Source organism: Cololabis saira, chromosome 3 (assembly GCF_033807715.1).
Source record: "Cololabis saira isolate AMF1-May2022 chromosome 3, fColSai1.1, whole genome shotgun sequence".
NCBI classification, from domain to species: domain Eukaryota; kingdom Metazoa; phylum Chordata; class Actinopteri; order Beloniformes; family Belonidae; genus Cololabis; species Cololabis saira.
Window position 1 is genome coordinate 5122735 of NC_084589.1, and position 22290 is coordinate 5145024.

The following is a 22290-nucleotide window of genomic DNA, read 5'->3' on the forward strand; positions in this document are numbered from 1 at the left end:
GTATTTACCTGTGTGGTAAGTAGTAGAGTTCACTGGACACTCCTCCTGGACATGATGCTGTTCTGGAGGGGCGAATCCTGTGACTGTTCCACAGTCTCACACACTCATCCAAGTCTTTCTGAACAAAATCTACAAAGCAATATCTCAACAGACACTCGCGACTCCAGATGCTCGTGACTCCCGTTGAAGTATCCGGCGTCTCTAAGGTTTGTGTTAGGTTTCTAAATCATCACAACATACATTAATAATTTAGAAAAAGACACCAGAGACTCTGGAATGATTTTTAAGGCCTTCTGCGCAGAAGTGAAGCAAAGTCGGAGCCCTGTCGAGCAACACGGCTCTCTCTCTATGGCTCTCGACGAAATGCTTGCTGGGTCCTTCTTTGCAGGAGGTATTTATTGAAAAACTGACAGGCGTTGGCTATGTTAAGACAACCAATGGTAGACAGTGGATGGACAATGGACAGAAACAGGAAACAGATGGTCACACACATGTGATTTTTCAGTTAAAGAGGCTTGGTATGAAGAAACAAACAGACATCCTTAAAACACAAAGGGTCAAGAGGTCAACTAAAACAGGACCTCTAAAACAGGAGGTTTGAACAGATGGTTTTTAAAGACACTGGGTTATTTACAAACCAGAAGTCACCAGGCCAACCTTCATGGGGGTCTCGTGGTATCAGATGGTCCAACTAAACCTAGCTAACCTTTAAGTCAGCTTAAAGTCTTGAAACAACATGAAGGGTCAATAAATGAGCCCCTTCTAGACAAACAAGAACTCTGTGAGGCTTTGCACAGATGTGTCTAAAGACACTGCTCAGCTGTTAACAAAGCCATAAATACCTAAATACCATCAGGGAATGGCCTGTCCTGTAACTTCTGTTAACAATGGTAAACTTGTGAAAAACGCAGCAGTCAACTTCTCTGAGCTTACCTAATTCTGTTACGTTCATAATGACAATTTAATTCAAAAACGTTGATTAACTTCACAGTTTGCAAATAGCTCCATCCAGAACTGACACCTATAGAAATGGATTAAAAATTTTAAGCATATACACAAGTTTGAAGAAAAGGTTACTCATAATTAACCCTTGTGTACCATTAGTGAAAAGTGTCCTTTACAAGTTCTATTTTCTTGATAACTTTGCAGTGAATATGTTTTTAGCCAAAAAGGTGTGTATTTTTGGACTTATTTTGGAATTTCAGACAAATCCTATATTCCACTTTTCTGCACTGTGTAGCAAAAATACTCACACTCATCCTATTAAGGGACAAAAGTGTCCTGAAGGACTGACGTTGATTAAAATATTTATGCAAAAAATATTACATGTACTATTTTTGAAGAGGATACTTTTGTCCCTTAATAGGACGAGTGTGAGTATTTTTAAAAGGATGTATGAGGGTTAAATTTAAGAAAGCCTCTCACCTTCCCTTCCTGAATATGGACCACCAGGACTCAATCCGCTGGTTGGTTGTGGACGAGCCATACATGTGGCTGGACGCTCCAGAGTAGTAGTCATTGTGGTGGTGACGTAGGGTACACTGAAATGCAGCCATGGTCCCGTTCTCCATGCCGCAATCAGTCCTCAGTCTCATAGGGGTGACACCAAGGTTTCGCACACATGACAGGAAATAGTGAGCGATCACTGCTGGGTCATTATTTGTTGGTCCACATACAAGCCACAGTATTTTACGTGAAAATCCATCGATACATCCGGAAATGGCCAACCCGAATGGCTTGAGTTTATCATAACCGTCCGCGTGCCACATATAATTCGGTCCCATAGAGTGGTAGGTTCTTCTTATAAACCTTCTGTGTGCTCTCCTCTCGCACCCTTGAGGATTAAGCTCCCGGAGCAAATTCATCACATGATCCCTCTTCACTCGTAAATTGTACTTTTGTCTGAGTACCTGCCACATCATGCGGTATCCGAACAGTTGTCCAGTTCCACGAAGTTCCAATCGGATGGCCCTAATTATGGCGTTTGTAGAGGAGTAATCCTTTCTCCGATAGAACCCGGCATCATTCATTTTGCTTTTCAGAGACCTCAAGCTGATGCGTACACCGTGTAAACTTGACATCATGTCCACGATTACAGCATACGAGTGGCCCTCATTAAAATATTGTATGCACTGCTGCAGCATATCTGGTCCTTCAGTCGTGTCCATGTCCCTTAAAAATTGTAGAGACCGACCACACAAAGAACAAACCGCGTTAATCGGCTCATACGTTGTCCACAAAACGGGCAAAACATCACTCGGTCCATCTTGTTCGAAGTTCGCCGCCAAGAAATATTTTGCCGCTCACCATGGATGTCGCTCACCTTATCACTTCCGTGTTTTGCTCGATATTCAAAGAGATGATTGGTCAAACAATCCCCCACGTTTGACCACGTGACCGGGTTTAGGTACATTCCCTTTCCGGTTTGTGTTGAAATGTAAAAGTGTTTCAGGATTTGTAAATGTGTTTCAGTGTTTGTAAATTTGTTTCGGGACTTGTAAATTTGTTTCGGCACTTGTAAATTTGTTTCAGTATTTGTAAATTTGTTTCGGTATTTGTAAAAGTGTTTCAGTATTTGTAAATTTGTTTCGGCACTTGTAAAAGTGTTTAGCGTCTTGTTAACTTGTTTTCTGAAATGTAAATTTGTTTCAAGCTTTGTAAAAGTGTTTCATATTTTGTAACGTTGTTTTGCACTTCTCTGCCACGGTAGTTAATGAGTTACTGACCAGCTCTACTTCAAAATAAAAGCCCCACAACTCAACTGTGTTCTGTTTAGTAAACTTTATGTTGACATGAAACATTCGAGTTCTTCAGGAAAGTTGAACCGGGAACTGCTGCGGTTCTGGTCCGGTCCTGGTCCGGTTCTGGTCCGGTCCTGGTCTGGTCCTGGTCCGGTCCTGGTCCGGTCCTGGTCCGGTTCTGGTCCAGTTCTGGGTCTAGAACCCGGATCACGAACGGGTGATGATGTCTTCGACCTGAGCTGCACTGATCAATGAGGAGAAATGTATTGATCCCTAGAACTGATGATTAAGTTATTGATCACCAGAGAAGCTGATCATTCTTCGGGAAGAATTATTGATCCCTGATCAGGGAGGGTTATTGATCTCCAATCAGGGGTGATTACTGATCCCCCGGGGGAGGGTAATTGATCACTCAGGTAGGGTTATTGATTCTGATCAGGGGTGATTACTGATCACTCGGGGAGGGTTATTGATCCCTGATCAGGGCGTCGCCCCGACGCCGCCTCCTGGGCCGTCTCCAGGATGGGAAGCAGCTGCTGCTCCAGCGCGGCGGCCGACGCCTCGTTGGTGATGATCCAATCAAAGTCCACTCCACAGTCCAGCCCGCACTCAGACTCGGCGTCGTCCACACCTGAGGACAGGTGAGTTACAGGTGAGTCAGAGGTTACGGGTGAGTCAGCCGTTACAGGTGAGTCAGAGGTTACAGGTGAGTCAGGTTACAGGGGAGTCAGAGGTTACAGGTGAGTCAGCCGTTACAGGTGAGTCAGAGGTTACAGGTGAGTCAGGTTACAGGTGAGTCAGAGGTTACAGGTGAGTCAGAGGTTACAGGTGAGTCAGGTTACAGGTGAGTCAGAGGTTACAGGTGAGTCAGAGGTTACAGGTGAGTCAGGTTACAGGTGAGTCAGAGGTTACAGGTGAGTCAGAGGATACAGGTGAGTCAGAGGTTACAGGTGAGTCAGAGGTTACAGGTGAGTCAGAGGTTACAGGTGAGTCAGAGGTTACAGGTGAGTCAGAGGTTACAGGTGAGTCAGAGGTTACAGGTGAGTCAGAGGTTACAGGTGAGTCAGAGGTTACAGGTGAGTCAGAGGTTACGGGTGAGTCAGCCGTTACGGGTGAGTCAGAGGTTACAGGTGAGTCAGGTTACAGGTGAGTCAGAGGTTACAGGTGAGTCAGAGGTTACAGGTGAGTCAGAGGTTACAGGTGAGTCAGAGGTTACGGGTAAGTCAGCCGTTACAGGTGAGTCAGAGGTTACAGGTGAGTCAGGCGTTACAGGTGAGTCAGAGGTTGCAGGTGAGTCAGAGGTTACAGGTGCGTCAAAGGTTACAGGTGAGTCAGGCGTTACAGGTGAGTCAGAGGTTGCAGGTGAGTCAGAGGTTGCAGGTGAGTCAAAGGTTACAGGTGAGTCAGAGGTTACAGGTGAGTCAGAGGTTACAGGTGAGTCAGAGGTTACAGGTGAGTCAGAGGTTACAGGTGAGTCAGAGGTTACAGGTGAGTCAGAGGTTACAGGTGAGTCAGAGGTTACAGGTGAGTCAGAGGTTACAGGTGAGTCAGAGGTTACAGGTGAGTCAGGCAGGTGAGTCAGAGGTTACAGGTGAGTCAGGCGTTACAGGTGAGTCAGAGGTTACAGGTGAGTCAGACAGGTGAGTCAGAGGTTACAGGTGAGTCAGAGGTTACAGGTGAGTCAGAGGTTACAGGTGAGTCAGGCATTACAGGTGAGTCAGAGGTTACAGGTGAGTCAGAGGATACAGGTGAGTCAGGTTACAGGTGAGTCAGAGGTTACAGGTGAGTCAGAGGTTACAGGTGAGTCAGAGGTTACAGGTGAGTCAGAGGTTACAGGTGAGTCAGACAGGTGAGTCAGAGGTTACAGGTGAGTCAGGCGTTACAGGTGAGTCAGAGGATACAGGTGAGTCAGACAGGTGAGTCAGAGGTTACAGGTGAGTCAGAGGTTACAGGTGAGTCAGACAGGTGAGTCAGAGGTTACAGGTGAGTCAGAGGTTACAGGTGAGTCAGACAGGTGAGTCAGAGGTTACAGGTGAGTCAGGCGTTACAGGTGAGTCAGAGGTTACAGGTGAGTCAGGCGTTAGAGGTGAGTCAGAGGTTACAGGTGAGTCAGAGGATACAGGTGAGTCAGAGGTTACAGGTGAGTCAGGCGTTAGAGGTGAGTCAGAGGTTACAGGTGAGTCAGGTTACAGGTGAGTCAGAGGTTACAGGTGAGTCAGAGGTTACAGGTGAGTCAGGCGTTACAGGTGAGTCAGAGGTTACAGGTGAGTCAAAGGATACAGGTGAGTCAGAGGTTACAGGTGAGTCAGGTTACAGGTGAGTCAGGTTACAGGTGAGTCAGAGGTTACAGGTGAGTCAAAGGATACAGGTGAGTCAGAGGTTACAGGTGAGTCAGAGGTTACAGGTGAGTCAGAGGTTACAGGTGAGTCAGAGGTTACAGGTGAGTCAGGTTACAGGTGAGTCAGGTTACAGGTGAGTCAGAGGTTACAGGTGAGTCAGGTTACAGGTGAGTCAGAGGTTACAGGTGAGTCAGGCGTTACAGGTGAGTCAGAGGTTACAGGTGAGTCAGGCAGGTGAGTCAGAGGTTACAGGTGAGTCAGAGGTTACAGGTGAGTCAGGCGTTACAGGTGAGTCAGGTTACAGGTGAGTCAGAGGTCACAGGTGAGTCGGGCGTTACAGGTGAGTCAGAGGTTACAGGTGAGTCAGAGGATACAGGTGAGTCAGGCGTTACAGGTGAGTCAGAGGTTACAGGTGAGTCAGAGGTTACAGAAGAGTCAGAGGTTACAGGTGAGTCAGAGGTTACAGGTGAGTCAGGTTACAGGTGAGTCAGAGGTTACAGGTGAGTCAATTCAATTCAATTCAATTTATATAGCGTCTAATACAACAGATGTTGTCTCTAGACGCTTTCCAGAGATCCAGAACATGAACATAAACATAAACATAAACCCCCGAGCAATTATTACATAAACAATGGCAGGTAAAAACTCCCATAGTGGGAGAAAAGCCTTAAGCCAAACAGTGGCAAGGTAAAACTCCCCTTTAGGAGGGAAGAAACCTTTAGCAGGACCAGGATCATAAGGGGGGACCATCCTGCCGAAGGCCAGACTGGGGGAGTCAGGGACGTCAGCAGCACACAGCAGGCAGGTGGAAGCGACAGCGGGATGACCAGAGGTGTGGGGGGGCCGTCAGCAGCACACAGTCAGAGGTTACAGGTGCGTCAGAGAGGTGAGTCAGACAGGTGAGTCAGAGGTTACAGGTGAGTCAGAGGTAACAGGTGAGTCAGAGGTAACAGGTGAGTCAGGGGTTACTGGTGAGTCAGAGGTTACAGGTGAGTCAGAGGTTAGAGGTGAGTCAGAGGTTACAGGTGAGTCAGAGGTTACAGGTGAGTCAGAGGTTACAGGTGAGTCACAGGTTACAGGTGAGTCAGAGGTTACAGGTGAGTCAGAGGTTACAGGTGAGTCAGAGGTTACAGGTGCGTCAGACAGGTGAGTCAGACAGGTGAGTCAGACAGGTGAGTCACAGGTTACAGGTGAGTCAGGGATTACAGGTGCGTCAGGCGTTACAGGTGAGTCAGAGGTTACAGGTGAGTCAGAGGTTACAGGTGAGTCAGAGGTTACAGGTGAGTCAGAGGTTGCAGGTGAGTCAGAGGTTACAGGTGAGTCAGAGGTTACAGGTGAGTCAGAGGATACAGGTGAGTCAGAGGTTACAGGTGAGTCAGAGGTTACAGGTGAGTCAGAGGTTACAGGTGAGTCAGAGGTTACAGGTGAGTCAGAGGTTACAGGTGAGTCAGGTTACAGGTGAGTCAGGTTACAGGTGAGTCAGGTTACAGGTGAGTCAAAGGATACAGGTGAGTCAGAGGTTACAGGTGAGTCAAAGGATACAGGTGAGTCAGAGGTTACAGGTGAGTCAGAGGTTACAGGTGAGTCAGAGGTTACAGGTGAGTCAGGTTACAGGTGAGTCAGGTTACAGGTGAGTCAGGTTACAGGTGAGTCAGAGGTTACAGGTGAGTCAGGTTACAGGTGAGTCAGAGGTTACAGGTGAGTCAGGTTACAGGTGAGTCAGGTTACAGGTGAGTCAGGTTACAGGTGAGTCAAAGGATACAGGTGAGTCAGAGGTTACAGGTGAGTCAAAGGATACAGGTGAGTCAGAGGTTACAGGTGAGTCAGAGGTTACAGGTGAGTCAGAGGTTACAGGTGAGTCAGGTTACAGGTGAGTCAGGTTACAGGTGAGTCAGGTTACAGGTGAGTCAGAGGTTACAGGTGAGTCAGGTTACAGGTGAGTCAGAGGTTACAGGTGAGTCAGAGGATACAGGTGAGTCAGAGGATACAGGTGAGTCAGAGGTTACGGGTGAGTCAGAGGTTACGGGTGAGTCAGAGGATACGGGTGAGTCAGAGGATACGGGTGAGTCAGGTTACAGGTGAGTCAGAGGTTACAGGTGAGTCAGAGGATACAGGTGAGTCAGGTTACAGGTGAGTCAGAGGATACAGGTGAGTCAGAGGTTACAGGTGAGTCAGGTTACAGGTGAGTCAGAGGTTACAGGTGAGTCAGGTTACAGGTGAGTCAGAGGTTACAGGTGAGTCAGGTTACAGGTGAGTCAGAGGTTACAGGTGAGCCAGAGGATACGGGTGAGTCAGGTTACAGGTGAGTCAGAGGTTACAGGTGAGTCAGAGGTTACAGGTGAGTCAGAGGTTACAGGTGAGTCAGAGGATACAGGTGAGTCAGGTTACAGGTGAGTCAGAGGTTACAGGTGAGTCAGAGGATACGGGTGAGTCAGGTTACAGGTGAGTCAGAGGTTACAGGTGAGTCAGAGGTTACAGGTGAGTCAGAGGTTACAGGTGAGTCAGAGGTTACGGGTGAGTCAGGTTACAGGTGAGTCAGAGGTTACAGGTGAGTCAGAGGTTACAGGTGAGTCAGAGGTTACAGGTGAGTCAGAGGATACGGGTGAGTCAGGTTACCGGTGAGTCAGAGGTTACAGGTGAGTCAGGGGATACGGGTGAGTCAGGTTACAGGTGAGTCAGAGGTTACAGGTGAGTCAGACAGGTGAGTCAGAGGTTACAGGTGAGTCAGAGGTTACAGGTGAGTCAGAGGTTACAGGTGAGTCAGAGGATACGGGTGAGTCAGGTTACAGGTGAGTCAGAGGTTACAGGTGAGTCAGAGGTTACAGGTGAGTCAGAGGATACGGGTGAGTCAGGTTACCGGTGAGTCAGAGGTTACAGGTGAGTCAGAGTTTACAGGTGAGTCAGAGGTTACAGGTGAGTCAGAGGTTACAGGTGAGTCAGAGTTTACAGGTGAGTCAGACAGGTGAGTCAGAGGTTACAGGTGAGTCAGAGGTTACAGGTGAGTCAGGCGTTACAGGTGAGTCAGGCGTTACAGGTGAGTCAGGCGTTACAGGTGAGTCAGAGGTTACGGGTGAGTCAGAGGATACGGGTGAGTCAGAGGATACGGGTGAGTCAGAGGTTACAGGTGAGTCAGAGGTTACAGGTGAGTCAAAGGTTACAGGTGAGTCAGGCGTTACAGGTGAGTCAGAGGATACAGGTGAGTCAGAGGATACAGGTGAGTCAGAGGATACAGGTGAGTCAGAGGTTACAGGTGAGTCAGAGGATACAGGTGAGTCAGAGGATACAGGTGAGTCAGAGGTTACAGGTGAGTCAGAGGATACAGGTGAGTCAGAGGATACAGGTGAGTCAGAGGTTACAGGTGAGTCAGAGGTTACAGGTGAGTCAGAGGTTACAGGTGAGTCAGAGGATACAGGTGAGTCAGAGGATACAGGTGAGTCAGAGGATACAGGTGAGTCAGAGGATACGGGTGAGTCAGGTTACAGGTGAGTCAGAGGTTACAGGTGAGTCAGAGGTTAGAGGTGAGTCAGAGGATACAGGTGAGTCAGAGGATACAGGTGAGTCAGAGGTTACAGGTGAGTCAGAGGTTACAGGTGAGTCAGAGGATACGGGTGAGTCAGGTTACAGGTGAGTCAGAGGTTACAGGTGAGTCAGAGGATACAGGTGAGTCAGAGGTTACAGGTGAGTCAGGTTACAGGTGAGTCAGAGGATACAGGTGAGTCAGAGGTTACAGGTGAGTCAGGTTACAGGTGAGTCAGAGGTTACAGGTGAGTCAGGTTACAGGTGAGTCAGAGGTTACAGGTGAGTCAGAGGATACGGGTGAGTCAGGTTACAGGTGAGTCAGAGGTTACAGGTGAGTCAGAGGATACGGGTGAGTCAGAGGTTACAGGTGAGTCAGGTTACAGGTGAGTCAGAGGTTACAGGTGAGTCAGGTTACAGGTGAGTCAGAGGTTACAGGTGAGCCAGAGGATACGGGTGAGTCAGGTTACAGGTGAGTCAGAGGTTACAGGTGAGTCAGAGGTTACAGGTGAGTCAGAGGTTACGGGTGAGTCAGAGGATACGGGTGAGTCAGAGGTTACAGGTGAGTCAGATGTTACAGGTGAGTCAGGTTACAGGTGAGTCAGGTTACAGGTGAGTCAGGTTACAGGTGAGTCAGAGGTTACAGGTGAGTCAGAGGATACGGGTGAGTCAGGTTACAGGTGAGTCAGACAGGTGAGTCAGAGGTTACAGGTGAGTCAGAGGTTACAGGTGAGTCAGAGGTTACAGGTGAGTCAAAGGTTACAGGTGAGTCAGAGGTTACAGGTGAGTCAGACAGGTGAGTCAGAGGTTACAGGTGAGTCAGAGGTTACAGGTGAGTCAGAGGTTACAGGTGAGTCAGAGGTTACAGGTGAGTCAGACAGGTGAGTCAGAGGTTACAGGTGAGTCAGAGGTTACAGGTGAGTCAGAGGTTCCAGGTGAGTCAAAGGTTACAGGTGAGTCAGAGGTTACAGGTGAGTCAGACAGGTGAGTCAGAGGTTACAGGTGAGTCAGAGGTTACAGGTGAGTCAGAGGTTACAGGTGAGTCAGAGGTTACAGGTGAGTCAGACAGGTGAGTCAGAGGTTACAGGTGAGTCAGAGGTTACAGGTGAGTCAGACAGGTGAGTCAGAGGTTACAGGTGAGTCAGGCGTTACAGGTGAGTCAGAGGTTACAGGTGAGTCAGGCGTTAGAGGTGAGTCAGAGGTTACAGGTGAGTCAGAGGATACAGGTGAGTCAGAGGTTACAGGTGAGTCAGGCGTTAGAGGTGAGTCAGAGGTTACAGGTGAGTCAGGTTACAGGTGAGTCAGAGGTTACAGGTGAGTCAGAGGTTACAGGTGAGTCAGGCGTTACAGGTGAGTCAGAGGTTACAGGTGAGTCAAAGGATACAGGTGAGTCAGAGGATACGGGTGAGTCAGGTTACAGGTGAGTCAGAGGTTACAGGTGAGTCAGAGGATACAGGTGAGTCAGAGGTTACAGGTGAGTCAGGTTACAGGTGAGTCAGAGGATACAGGTGAGTCAGAGGTTACAGGTGAGTCAGGTTACAGGTGAGTCAGAGGTTACAGGTGAGTCAGGTTACAGGTGAGTCAGAGGTTACAGGTGAGTCAGAGGATACGGGTGAGTCAGGTTACAGGTGAGTCAGAGGTTACAGGTGAGTCAGAGGATACGGGTGAGTCAGAGGTTACAGGTGAGTCAGGTTACAGGTGAGTCAGAGGTTACAGGTGAGTCAGGTTACAGGTGAGTCAGAGGTTACAGGTGAGTCAGAGGTTACAGGTGAGTCAGAGGTTACGGGTGAGTCAGAGGATACGGGTGAGTCAGAGGTTACAGGTGAGTCAGATGTTACAGGTGAGTCAGAGGTTACAGGTGAGTCAGAGGTTACGGGTGAGTCAGAGGATACGGGTGAGTCAGAGGATACAGGTGAGCCAGAGGATACGGGTGAGTCAGGTTACAGGTGAGTCAGAGGTTACAGGTGAGTCAGAGGTTACAGGTGAGTCAGAGGTTACGGGTGAGTCAGAGGATACGGGTGAGTCAGAGGTTACAGGTGAGTCAGATGTTACAGGTGAGTCAGGTTACAGGTGAGTCAGGTTACAGGTGAGTCAGGTTACAGGTGAGTCAGAGGTTACAGGTGAGTCAGAGGATACGGGTGAGTCAGGTTACAGGTGAGTCAGACAGGTGAGTCAGAGGTTACAGGTGAGTCAGAGGTTACAGGTGAGTCAGGCGTTACAGGTGAGTCAGAGGTTCCAGGTGAGTCAAAGGTTACAGGTGAGTCAGAGGATACAGGTGAGTCAGGTTACAGGTGAGTCAGACAGGTGAGTCAGAGGTTACAGGTGAGTCAGAGGTTACAGGTGAGTCAGAGGTTACAGGTGAGTCAGAGGATACGGGTGAGTCAGGTTACAGGTGAGTCAGAGGTTACAGGTGAGTCAGAGGTTACAGGTGAGTCAGAGGTTACAGGTGAGTCAGAGGATACGGGTGAGTCAGGTTACCGGTGAGTCAGAGGTTACAGGTGAGTCAGAGTTTACAGGTGAGTCAGAGGTTACAGGTGAGTCAGAGGTTACAGGTGAGTCAGAGGTTACAGGTGAGTCAGAGGTTACAGGTGAGTCAGGCGTTAGAGGTGAGTCAGAGGTTACAGGTGAGTCAGAGGTTACAGGTGAGTCAGGCGTTACAGGTGAGTCAGGCGTTACAGGTGAGTCAGAGGTTACAGGTGAGTCAGATGTTACAGGTGAGTCAGGTTACAGGTGAGTCAGGTTACAGGTGAGTCAGGTTACAGGTGAGTCAGGTTACAGGTGAGTCAGAGGTTACAGGTGAGTCAGGTTACAGGTGAGTCAGGGGTTACAGGTGAGTCAGAGGTTACAGGTGAGTCAGAGGTTGCAGGTGAGTCAGAGGTTACAGGTGAGTCAGAGGTTACAGGTGAGTCAGAGGTTACAGGTGAGTCAGAGGTTACAGGTGAGTCAGAGGTTACAGGTGAGTCAAAGGTTACAGGTGAGTCAGAGGTTACAGGTGAGTCACAGGTTACAGGTGAGTCACAGGTTACAGGTGCGTCAGACAGGTGAGTCAGACAGGTGAGTCAGAGGTTACAGGTGAGTCAGGGGTTACAGGTGCGTCAGGCGTTACAGGTGAGTCAGAGGTTACAGGTGAGTCAGGTGTTACAGGTGAGTCAGGCGTTACAGCGTCACACAGGCCTCACCTGTCGGCCAGGGGCCTCACCTGCAGTGAAGCTCTGCCCCCTCACCTGCAGTGAAGCTCCACCCCCTCAGTGAAGCCCCGTCCCTTCACCTGCAGTGAAGCTCCACCCCCTCAGTGAATCGCCACCCCCTCACCTCCAGTGAAGCTCCACCCCCTCAGTGAAGCCCCGTCCCTTCACCTGCAGTGAAGCTCCACCCCCTCAGTGAAGCTCCAGCCCCTCACCTCCAGTGAAGCTCCACCCCCTCAGTGAAGCCCTGCCCCCTCACCTGCGGTGAAGCTCCACCCCCTCTGCGTCCTGGTCTGGTCTGAACACTGAACTCTTACGCTGCGGGTCCGACCCGGGAAGTTGGACTGGAACCAGCGAAGGTCCGAGAGCCGCCGGGCATCACTGACCACCTGACCAATCAGAACCAATCAGAGGACAGAGTCAGAACCACCTGGCCAATCAGAGGACAGAGTCAGAACCAGCTGACCAATCAGAGGACAGAGTCAGAACCAGCTGACCAATCAGAGGACAGAGTCAGAACCAGCTGACCAATCAGAGGACAGAGTCAGAACCAGCTGACCAATCAGAGGACAGAGTCAGCACTAGGGCTGAAACGATTCCTCGAATAATTCCAGTAATTCGATTACAAAAAATGATTAGCATACCACAACAGTACATCCTCAATGCTGCAGCATCTCCACCCAACACCCTGTTTACTCCCAGAGGGAGGACCATCACCCGAGACACGGTAAAATTAACGTAAGTTAAGTTAACGTAGCGCTAATTAATGATATTAACGTTACATTACCTTGCTAACATAACGTTAGCCCTGTGGAGGGCTAGGTTTCTATTAATTATGACTACTACCTTTTATGACTCTGTGGTGGCGTCGGCCATCTTTTATGGTCTGCTGGAGCAGCAGCATCACAGCAGCAGAGTACTGTAGTAGTACTACTAGCTATGTCCTGTACTGTAGTAGTAGTACTAGCTCTGTCCTGTACTATAGTAGTACTACTAGCTATGTCCTGGGCTGTAGTAGTAGTACTAGCTCTGTCCTGTACTGTAGTAGTAGTACTAGATCTGTCCTGGGCTGTAGTAGTAGTACTAGCTCTGTCCTGTACTGTACTGTAGTAGTACTAGATCTGTCCTGTACTGTAGTAGTAGTACTAGCTCTGTCCTGTACTGTAGTAGTAGTACTAGATCTGTCCTGGGCTGTAGTAGTAGTACCAGCTCTGTCCTGTACTGTAGTAGTAGTACTAACTCTGTCCTGTACTGTAGTAGTAGTACTAACTCTGTCCTGTACTGTAGTAGTAGTACTAGCTCTGTACTGTAGTAGTAGTACCAGCTCTGTCCTGTACTGTAGTAGTAGTACTACCTCTGTCCTGTACTGTAGTAGTAGTACTAGCTCTTTCCTGGGCTGTAGTAGTAGTACTAGCTCTGTCCTGTACTATAGTAGTAGTACTAGCTCTGTCCTGTACTTTAGTAGTAGTAGTACTAGCTCCGCCCTGTACTGTAGTAGTAGTACTAGCTCTGTCCTGTACTGTAGTAGTAGTAGTACTAGCTATGTCCTGTACTGTAGTAGTAGTACTAGCTCTGTCCTGTACTATAGTAGTACTACTAGCTATGTCCTGGGCTGTAGTAGTAGTACTAGCTCTGTCCTGTACTGTAGTAGTAGTACTAGATCTGTCCTGGGCTGTAGTAGTAGTACTAGCTCTGTCCTGTACTGTACTGTAGTAGTACTAGCTCTGTCCTGTACTGTAGTAGTAGTACTAGATCTGTCCTGGGCTGTAGTAGTAGTACTAGCTCTGTACTGTAGTAGTAGTACCAGCTCTGTCCTGTACTGTAGTAGTAGTACTAACTCTGTCCTGTACTGTAGTAGTAGTACTAACTCTGTCCTGTACTGTAGTAGTAGTACTAGCTCTGTACTGTAGTAGTAGTACCAGCTCTGTCCTGTACTGTAGTAGTAGTACTACCTCTGTCCTGTACTGTAGTAGTAGTACTAGCTCTTTCCTGGGCTGTAGTAGTAGTACTAGCTCTGTCCTGTACTATAGTAGTAGTACTAGCTCTGTCCTGTACTTTAGTAGTAGTAGTACTAGCTCCGCCCTGTACTGTAGTAGTAGTACTAGCTCTGTCCTGTACTGTAGTAGTAGTAGTACTAGCTCCGCCCTGTACTGTAGTAGTAGTACTAGCTCTGTCCTGTACTGTAGTAGTAGTAGTACTAGCTCCGTCCTGTACTGTAGTAGTACTAGCTCTGTCCTGTACTGTAGTAGTACTAGCTCTGTCCTGTACTGTAGTAGTAGTACTAGCTCTGTCCTGTACTATAGTAGTAGTACTAGCTCTGTCCTGTACTGTAGTAGTAGTAGTACTAGCTCCGTCCTGTACTGTAGTAGTACTAGCTCTGTCCTGTACTGTAGTAGTACTAGCTCTGTCCTGTACTGTAGTAGTAGTACTAGCTCTGTCCTGTACTGTAGTAGTAGTAGTACTAGCTCCGCCCTGTACTGTAGTAGTAGTACTAGCTCTGTCCTGTACTGTAGTAGTAGTAGTACTAGCTCCGCCCTGTACTGTAGTAGTAGTACTAGCTCTGTCCTGTACTGCCTGTCCTGTACTGCCATATCAGGACCATGTGGCACTTTTCCACTAGTATCGGCTCAGCCCGACTCGGCTCGGCGCGGCTTTACACGGCTCCACACGTGTGTTTTCGCACTGCCAGGGGAGAAGCGGGCAGGTTTGGGTGAAGCTGCTGTGACGTACTCGATTGCGCAACCGCTTTGTTCATCTCGGCGCAGATGAGAAATCAGCTGGAGCCGCGAGCGGCTGAGAAAAAAAACAGCCCGTCTACATTGCTTTTTTAATTTTTTCTCGACAGCCACCAGGTTTATGAACATCTGCACCTCAGAGTTGGATCACCAAACAGACGTTTTGCACTTTATAATAAAATCGCCGCGAGTCCCCTCGCTCTGACTCCCGCTTCCTGATTCAAACGTTTGACGGCCCCGCCCCCCGACCAATCAGAGGCGCGGAGGGTGGTGACGTCCCCGCCCCCCGACCAATCGGTGGCGAGGAGGGTGGTGACTTCAGAAATAGTCCCTGCTCAGCCCGCAAAGACTCTAACATCTTATGTATATTTATAATTGCTCTTTAACTAAACAAAAATATGTTTTATCCGAATACTCGATGGAATTTTCAGTAGAATACTCGATTACTAAACCATTCGATAGCTGCAGCCCTAGTCAGAACCAGTGGACCAATCAGAGGACAGAACCGTTGCTATGGAAACTGACCCAGACGGGTTGCCGGGCGTCTCTGGTTGCTAGGCGACAGAAGAACCCGGGGTCCTGGTTCCGCCGGGTCTCCCCCCAGAGGATCATGTCGGACCGGAACCGCTCCTTATACGGGCCCGGACCGAGCAGCTGGTCCAGGTCCAGACCCTGTTCCTGGGGAGAGGACAGGTGTTACCATGGCAACAGAGAAGAGGACAGGTGTTACCATGGCAACAGAGAAGAGGACAGGTGTTACCATGGCAAAAGAGAAGAGGACAGGTGTTACCACGGCAACAGAGAAGAGGACAGGTGTTACCATGGCAAAAGAGAAGAGGACAGGTGTTACCACGGCAACAGAGAAGAGGACAGGTGTTACCATGGCAACAGAGAAGAGGACAGGTGTTACCATGGCAACAGAGAAGAGGACAGGTGTTACCATGGCAACAGGGGGACAGGTTTTACCATGGCAACAGAGAAGAGGACAGGTGTTACCATGGCAAAAGAGAAGAGGACAGGTGTTACCATGGCAACAGAGAAGAGGACATGTGTTACCATGGCAACAGAGAAGAGGACAGGTGTTACCACGGCAACAGAGGAGAGGACAGGTGTTACCAAGGCAACAGAGAAGAGGACAGGTGTTACCACGGCAACAGAGGAGAGGACAGGTGTTACCACGGCAACAGAGGAGAGGACAGGTTTTACCACGGCAACAGAGAAGAGGACAGGTTTTACCACGGCAACAGAGAAGAGGACAGGTGTTACCACGGCAACAGAGAAGAGGACAAGTGTTACCACGGCAACAGAGAAGAGGACAGGTGTTACCACGGCAACAGAGAAGAGGACAAGTGTTACCACGGCAACAGAGAAGAGGACAGGTGTTACCACGGCAACAGAGAAGAGGACAGGTGTTACCACGGCAACAGAGAAGAGGACAAGTGTTACCATGGCAACAGAGAAGAGGACAGGTGTTACCACGGCAACAGAGAAGAGGACAGGTGTTACCACGGCAACAGAGAAGAGGACAGGTTTTACCACGGCAACAGAGAAGAGGACAGGTGTTACCATGGCAACAGAGAAGAGGACAAGTGTTACCACGGCAACAGAGAAGAGGACAAGTGTTACCACGGCAACAGAGAAGAGGACAGGTGTTACCACGGCAACAGAGAAGAGGACAAGTGTTACCATGGCAACAGAGAAGAGGACAGGTGTTACCACGGCAACAGAGAAGAGGACAGGTGTTACCACGGCAACAGAGAAGAGGACAGGTTTTACCACGGCAACAGAGAAGAGGACAGGTGTTACCATGGCAACAGAGAAGAGGACAAGTGTTACCACGGCAACAGAGAAGAGGACAAGTGTTACCACGGCAACAGAGAAGAGGACAGGTGTTACCACGGCAACAGAGAAGAGGACAAGTGTTACCATGGCAACGAGGGGACCTCGTTGCCATGGTAACACTTGTCCTCTGGTGAGTCTCACCTGAGTCTCACCTGAGACTCACCTGAGTCTCACCTGAGTCTCACCTGAGATTCACCTGAGTCTCACCTGAGAGTCACCCGAGTCTCACCCGAGTCTCACCCGAGTCTCACCCGAGTCTCACCCGAGACTCACCCGAGTCTCACCCGAGTCTCACCCGAGTCTCACCCGAGTCTCACCCGAGTCTCACCCGAGTCTCACCTAGGGATGTCACGATGACAGATTTTCTTGGTACGATTATTGTCAGAGAAATAATCACGATTTAACGATTATCACGATTATTATGTATTAATTAATTTCACACTATGAATGTGTAAAATCACATGAACACTCCTTAGAGATCTTTAAATGTCATTTATTTTCCATGCCAAATATTAGCAACAAAGAAAAGTAACCAAAAAGTACAACATTAATGACAATAATACCATTGGAATTAAACAAAAATCACTTCTGTGTTAATCATCCACAGCAGGATTTCCCTTTTGGGTAATAACGTTTCAAATGCTACATGCAAACTGTAAACTGTATTAAAAAAATGTTTCTGAACATTTCTTTTGGACCTGAGAAGATAATTTTTAAACAGGAAAAAACATCTACCTAGCTTTTGACTTATAGCTGCCCTCTGAAACATAAATAATACTGTAACAGTGAAAATAAACAAGACCACATCTGAAATTAAATACAAGCTAGCTATGTATTTCCTTTTGGAACAAAAAAAGTGGTGAAAGGCTGCAGGACAGGAGCCACCTGCAGAAGACTTGCTTCAAGTCCTTTCAGTTCAGGTTAAATTGCAGGAATGTCAGCTACGTGCTTACGTCGGGGGCTGGGGGCGGGGCTGGGGACGGTGTTACTGAACAACCAAAGCAGAATAAACACGGAAGAGCGCCGTTTTTTAAACAACGGAGCGTTGGAGACGGCGGTTAAGTTAGCAGACTCTTTTATTATTACATCCATTTATTTAATAATGGATGTAAAACAGAAGCAGCAGTGGTCTACGGTACAATCCACCAACAGAGCCCGCGACGGAGCGCAGCCTCGCGTCCGAGCCCGCTCCCAGCCCGTCCCCGCGGGCCGGGGATTTTTTATTAAATAAATTGATTTATTTCAGCAACGTTTACACACTGGAAAGCCATCGTCAACGATAACCCCTTCCTCATTTTTGCGGTACCCATAATAATCCCACACAGCTGATTTTATCCGCTTTTTGGGGGGGAATAACTCTTCATCCACACTTCACTTCAGCTGCTCCGCTTCCGCTTGTGTAACTTTATTTTCGTTCCGTGCGAGTTGCGCTGATCTGTCTATGGTTCCGGGTCCCGGCGTAATCTTTGGAAAGTGACGATGTTTAGGAGTCTTCACGAATAATTAATCGTGCCGTTTAAAATCGCGGTTAATAGTGAAAACAAGTAATCGTGACATCCCTAGTCTCACCCGAGTCTCACCCGAGACTCACCCGAGACTCACCCGAGACTCACCCGAGTCTCACCTGAGTCTCGCCTGGACTCACCTGAGTCTCGCCTGGACTCACCTGAGACTCACCTGAGTCTCACCTGAGTCTCGCCTGGACTCACCTGGGCGAACTGCTGCTTCAGGGGTCCAGACAGACGCAGGACGCAGCAAACTTCCGATCCCAGACTGCAGAAGAAGAACAGAAGAAGAACAGAAGAACAGAGGAAGAACAGAAGAAGAACAGAACAGAAGAACAGAAGAAGAACAGGGTCAGAGATAAACACCCAGGAACTGAGTAAATTAATTGGGATACTGTGTGGGAAAATGTCTTTCGAACATCTAAAAACCCAAATTACCAATTAATCCATTACAAAATCTGTCCCAGGACTTACTTAACGTAAAAGATGATATATGAAATATGATGGGTCTGGCTACAACCCTGACTGTACGTTCTGGAATCAAGGTGTTATGGCTACATTAATGTCTTGTGGGAATGTCCAGATGTGCAAAGGTTCTGGGTTCAAGTAGTGGATAAGGTGTCGGATCTGATGGAGAGAAAACTTCCGCTAGAACCAGCTTTTCTCCTTTTAAACGATGAGTCCAGATTTAAGAAGGCTGAGGCGGAGCGTAAACTCTGGCTAGCCGGCACGGCCGCGGCCAAGAAAATGATCGTTTTAAGGTGGTTATCAATCACTCACTGGCTACGAGCCCTACTTCATCTATCTGGTCTCAGCTTGCATCAATAACTCCCAGCAACAAACGTGGGAGATGTGGAAGAGCTGGAGAGGATGTTAAAACATTTTACTGGGACCTTTGATAAAATCTCTTGCCCGAAATAATGCGGTTTGTAATCCTGTATTTTGTGTCATCCTAGTGGATTTTCCTAACTCTGGTTTTGTATTCTAAGTACGACTGTGTGTCCAGTAAAGGGGGGGTTCTCTGTGCGTTCTGTGGGTTTGTATGGGTCAATATTAAATGTTAAAATTCAATAAAAGATTAATTGCAAAGGGTCAGACCTGCTGTGGTTTGACGCCAAAGAAGGTTCTTGTCAGGTTCATGTCGGGTTTATCTCGGGTTGGTGTCAGGTTTATCTTGGGTTTATTTCAGGTTCATGTCGGGTTTATCTCGGGTTTGTCTCAGGTTTATTTCAAGTTCATGTCGGGTTTATCTCGGGTTTATTTCAGGTTCATGTCGGGTTTATCTCGGGTTTATTTCAGGTTCTTGTCGGGTTTATTTCAGGTTCATGTCGGGTTTATTTCAGGATCATGTCGGGTTTATCTTGGGTTTATCTCGGGTTTATTTCAGGTTCATGTCTGGTTTATTTCAGGTTCATGCCGGGTTTATCTTGGGTTTATCTCGGGTTTATTTCAGGTTCATGTCAGGTTTATCTCGGGTTTATTTCAGGTTCATGTCGGGTTTATCTCGGGTTTATCTCAGGTTTATTTCAGGTTCATGTCGGGTTTATCTCGGGTTTATCTCTGGTTTATTTCAGGTTCATGTTCGGTTTATCTCGGGTTTATTTCAGGTTCTTGTCGGGTTTATCTCGGGTTTATTTCAGGTTCATGTCGGGTTTATCTCGGGTTTATTTCAGGTTCATGTCGGGTTTATCTTGGGTTTATCTCGGGTTTATTTCAGGTTCATGTCGGGTTTATTTCAGGTTCATGTCGGGTTTATCTTGGGTTTATCTCGGGTTTATTTCAGGTTCATGTCGGGTTTATCTCGGGTTTATCTCGGGTTTATTTCAGGTTCATGTCGGGTTTATTTCAGGTTCATGTCGGGTTTATCTTGGGTTTATCTCGGGTTTATTTCAGGTTCATGTCGGGTTTATCTCGGGTTTATTTCAGGTTTATTTCAGGTTCATGTCGGGTTTATTTCAGGTTCATGTCGGGTTTATCTTGGGTTTATCTCGGGTTTATTTCAGGTTCATGTCGGGTTTATCTCGGGTTCATGTCCGGTTTATTTCAGGTTCATGTCGGGTTTATCTCTGGTTCCTGTCGGGTTTATTTCAGGTTCATGTTGGGTTTATCTCAGGTTTATTTCAGGTTCATGTCGGGTTTATCTCGGGTTTATCTCGGGTTTATTTCAGGTTCATGTCGGGTTTATCTCGGGTTTATCTCAGGTTTATTTCAGGTTCATGTCGGGTTTATCTCGGGTTTATCTCTGGTTTATTTCAGGTTCATGTTCGGTTTATCTCGGGTTTATTTCAGGTTCTTGTCGGGTTTATCTCGGGTTTATTTCAGGTTCATGTCGGGTTTATCTCGGGTTTATTTCAGGTTCATGTCGGGTTTATCTTGGGTTTATCTCGGGTTTATTTCAGGTTCATGTCGGGTTTATTTCAGGTTCATGTCGGGTTTATCTTGGGTTTATCTCGGGTTTATTTCAGGTTCATGTCGGGTTTATCTCGGGTTTATTTCAGGTTCATGTCGGGTTTATTTCAGGTTCATGTCGGGTTTATCTTGGGTTTATCTCGGGTTTATTTCAGGTTCATGTCGGGTTTATCTCGGGTTCATGTCCGGTTTATTTCAGGTTCATGTCGGGTTTATCTCTGGTTCCTGTCGGGTTTATTTCAGGTTCATGTTGGGTTTATCTCAGGTTTATTTCAGGTTCATGGCGGGTTTATCTCGGGTTTATTTCAGGTTCTTGTCGGGTTTATCTCAGGTTTATTTCAGGTTCATGTCGGGTTTATCTCGGGTTTATCTCAGGTTTATTTCAGGTTCATGTCGGGTTTATTTCAGGTTTATTATTTCTGGCGGTTCTGGTTTTACCTCACCTGCAGTTTGGAAACAGGTGAACCTGAACATGGCTGGTCACGTGACATCCGGACCTCATCAGAACCGTCTGACTTCTAACAACGGAACCGGTTTTTCTCTAGTTTTATCTTCTTCATACTCCGTGCTTGACTGGCTGCAACTGAGGTTCGGTTCGGTTCGGCGGTCCCAGAACTCGACAGAGTGCAGGTGCTTGTTGCAGCCATTATATGTGTTAGATTATTGACTGTTTGTTGTTTATTTGTTGTGATGCAGCTGAGCTCACGGTGCAGGTGAGACTGATTTTGTGACCATGTAGAAATGCACACGTTCTTTGGATTTTATATTGGAATAAACACTGTTAAAATGTGACAGAAGTCGTGTGTATTTAGTTCACACGTCCAAACTTTTATGTCCCAGTAAAGCAAATCCCTTACGGACTTTTGAGTAGCAATAGTCATCCCATGCTGGACACGTACCGATCCACGAGCAGATCCGTCACAAAGTCCTTCCCGGACTTGCGCTTCCCGCAGAAGACCAGGACCAGTTCGGGTACAGGGACCCGGTTCTCCAGGACCAGGTCGGGTCCAGAGACCCGGTTCTCCAGGACCAGGTCGGGTCCAGAGACCCGGTTCTCCAGGACCAGGTCGGGTCCAGAGACCCGGTTCTCCAGGACCAGGTCGGGTCCAGAGACCCGGTTCTCCAGGACCAGGTCGGATCCAGGGACCCGGTTCTCCAGGACCAGGTCGGGTCCAGGGACCCGGTTCTCCAGGACCAGGTCGGGTCCAGAGACCCGGTTCTCCATCTGTATTTGGCTGTTTAACGTTTGTTTCTGCAGGAAATCCAGCAGCGCAAGCTCCGTTTTAGAGGAATTACGGTAAAGTGGTCAGATCTGGACCGAACCATCGAGCAGGTCGGGCGGGGGGGCAGTTACATCAGGTATAATTCAGTTTTCTAGTGAGAAAATTATTCAAAATGCAGATGTGAGTTTAAATGCTGTTGATGATGGTGAACTAGGTGAAACACAGAACTAATTTGGTGTTTGATTCCAAATGAGATCTTTGTTTTAAATGTGTTGTTTTAAGGTGCTGAATTTGGAAACGTGCAAAGGTTGAGGATCAAAACGGGAGCTTTTTACATTTAAGAAGGTTTACAGCAAATGTCAGCAGATCCAAGTGGATTAAAACTGGTTAAAAGTGACGCATTTGAGCAAAACATACGTCACATACGTAAAGATTCTTTTTTTTCCAATTCTTTTATTCGTGTCAAAGGTTAATTATAAAACAAATATATCCCCCAAATTTGTTGTTTGTTTTTTTTTAAATGAATTTGGATTATATTTAAAATCTTTAAAACTAATAACTGAAACAAAAGCACAACAAATGTATGAAGTGTTAAGACATTTTCCTTCTGATCTAGAAGACTGATATCATTACTCACCCCTTGTATGATGGACCTTGTTGTATTATTTCACTTAAATGTCATGTATTTAATTTATTTATTATTGTTTGTACCTTATTTTCATATTATATTACTGTATAATTGTCATGGGACATTCAATCTCTATACACTTTATTCTCAGGTTTACATACTGTTTC

The 22290-nt window shown here is 47.5% G+C and overlaps 1 protein-coding gene across 2 annotated transcripts; it reads right to left on the bottom strand.

Moving 5' to 3' along the window:
• Positions 1–321: 321 nt before the first annotated feature.
• pmvk (phosphomevalonate kinase) lies at positions 322–21567 on the bottom strand. 2 transcript variants are annotated; one of them, XR_009770922.1, is made up of 6 exons: positions 21172–21567; positions 18068–18131; positions 15042–15194; positions 12041–12170; positions 1426–3372; positions 323–1021 (listed from the first exon to the last, which is right to left on the bottom strand). XR_009770922.1 is itself a non-coding variant. In XM_061715450.1 (5 exons), exons 1-5 carry the CDS (start codon positions 21495–21497, stop codon positions 3194–3196), a joined length of 852 nt encoding a protein of 283 aa, XP_061571434.1. In that variant the 5' UTR covers positions 21498–21567; the 3' UTR covers positions 322–3193. The 2 variants fall into 2 exon arrangements, 1 of the variants encoding a protein (XP_061571434.1); XM_061715450.1 differs by having other exon boundaries at positions 322–3372.
• Between the last annotated feature and the right edge of the window lie 723 nt (positions 21568–22290).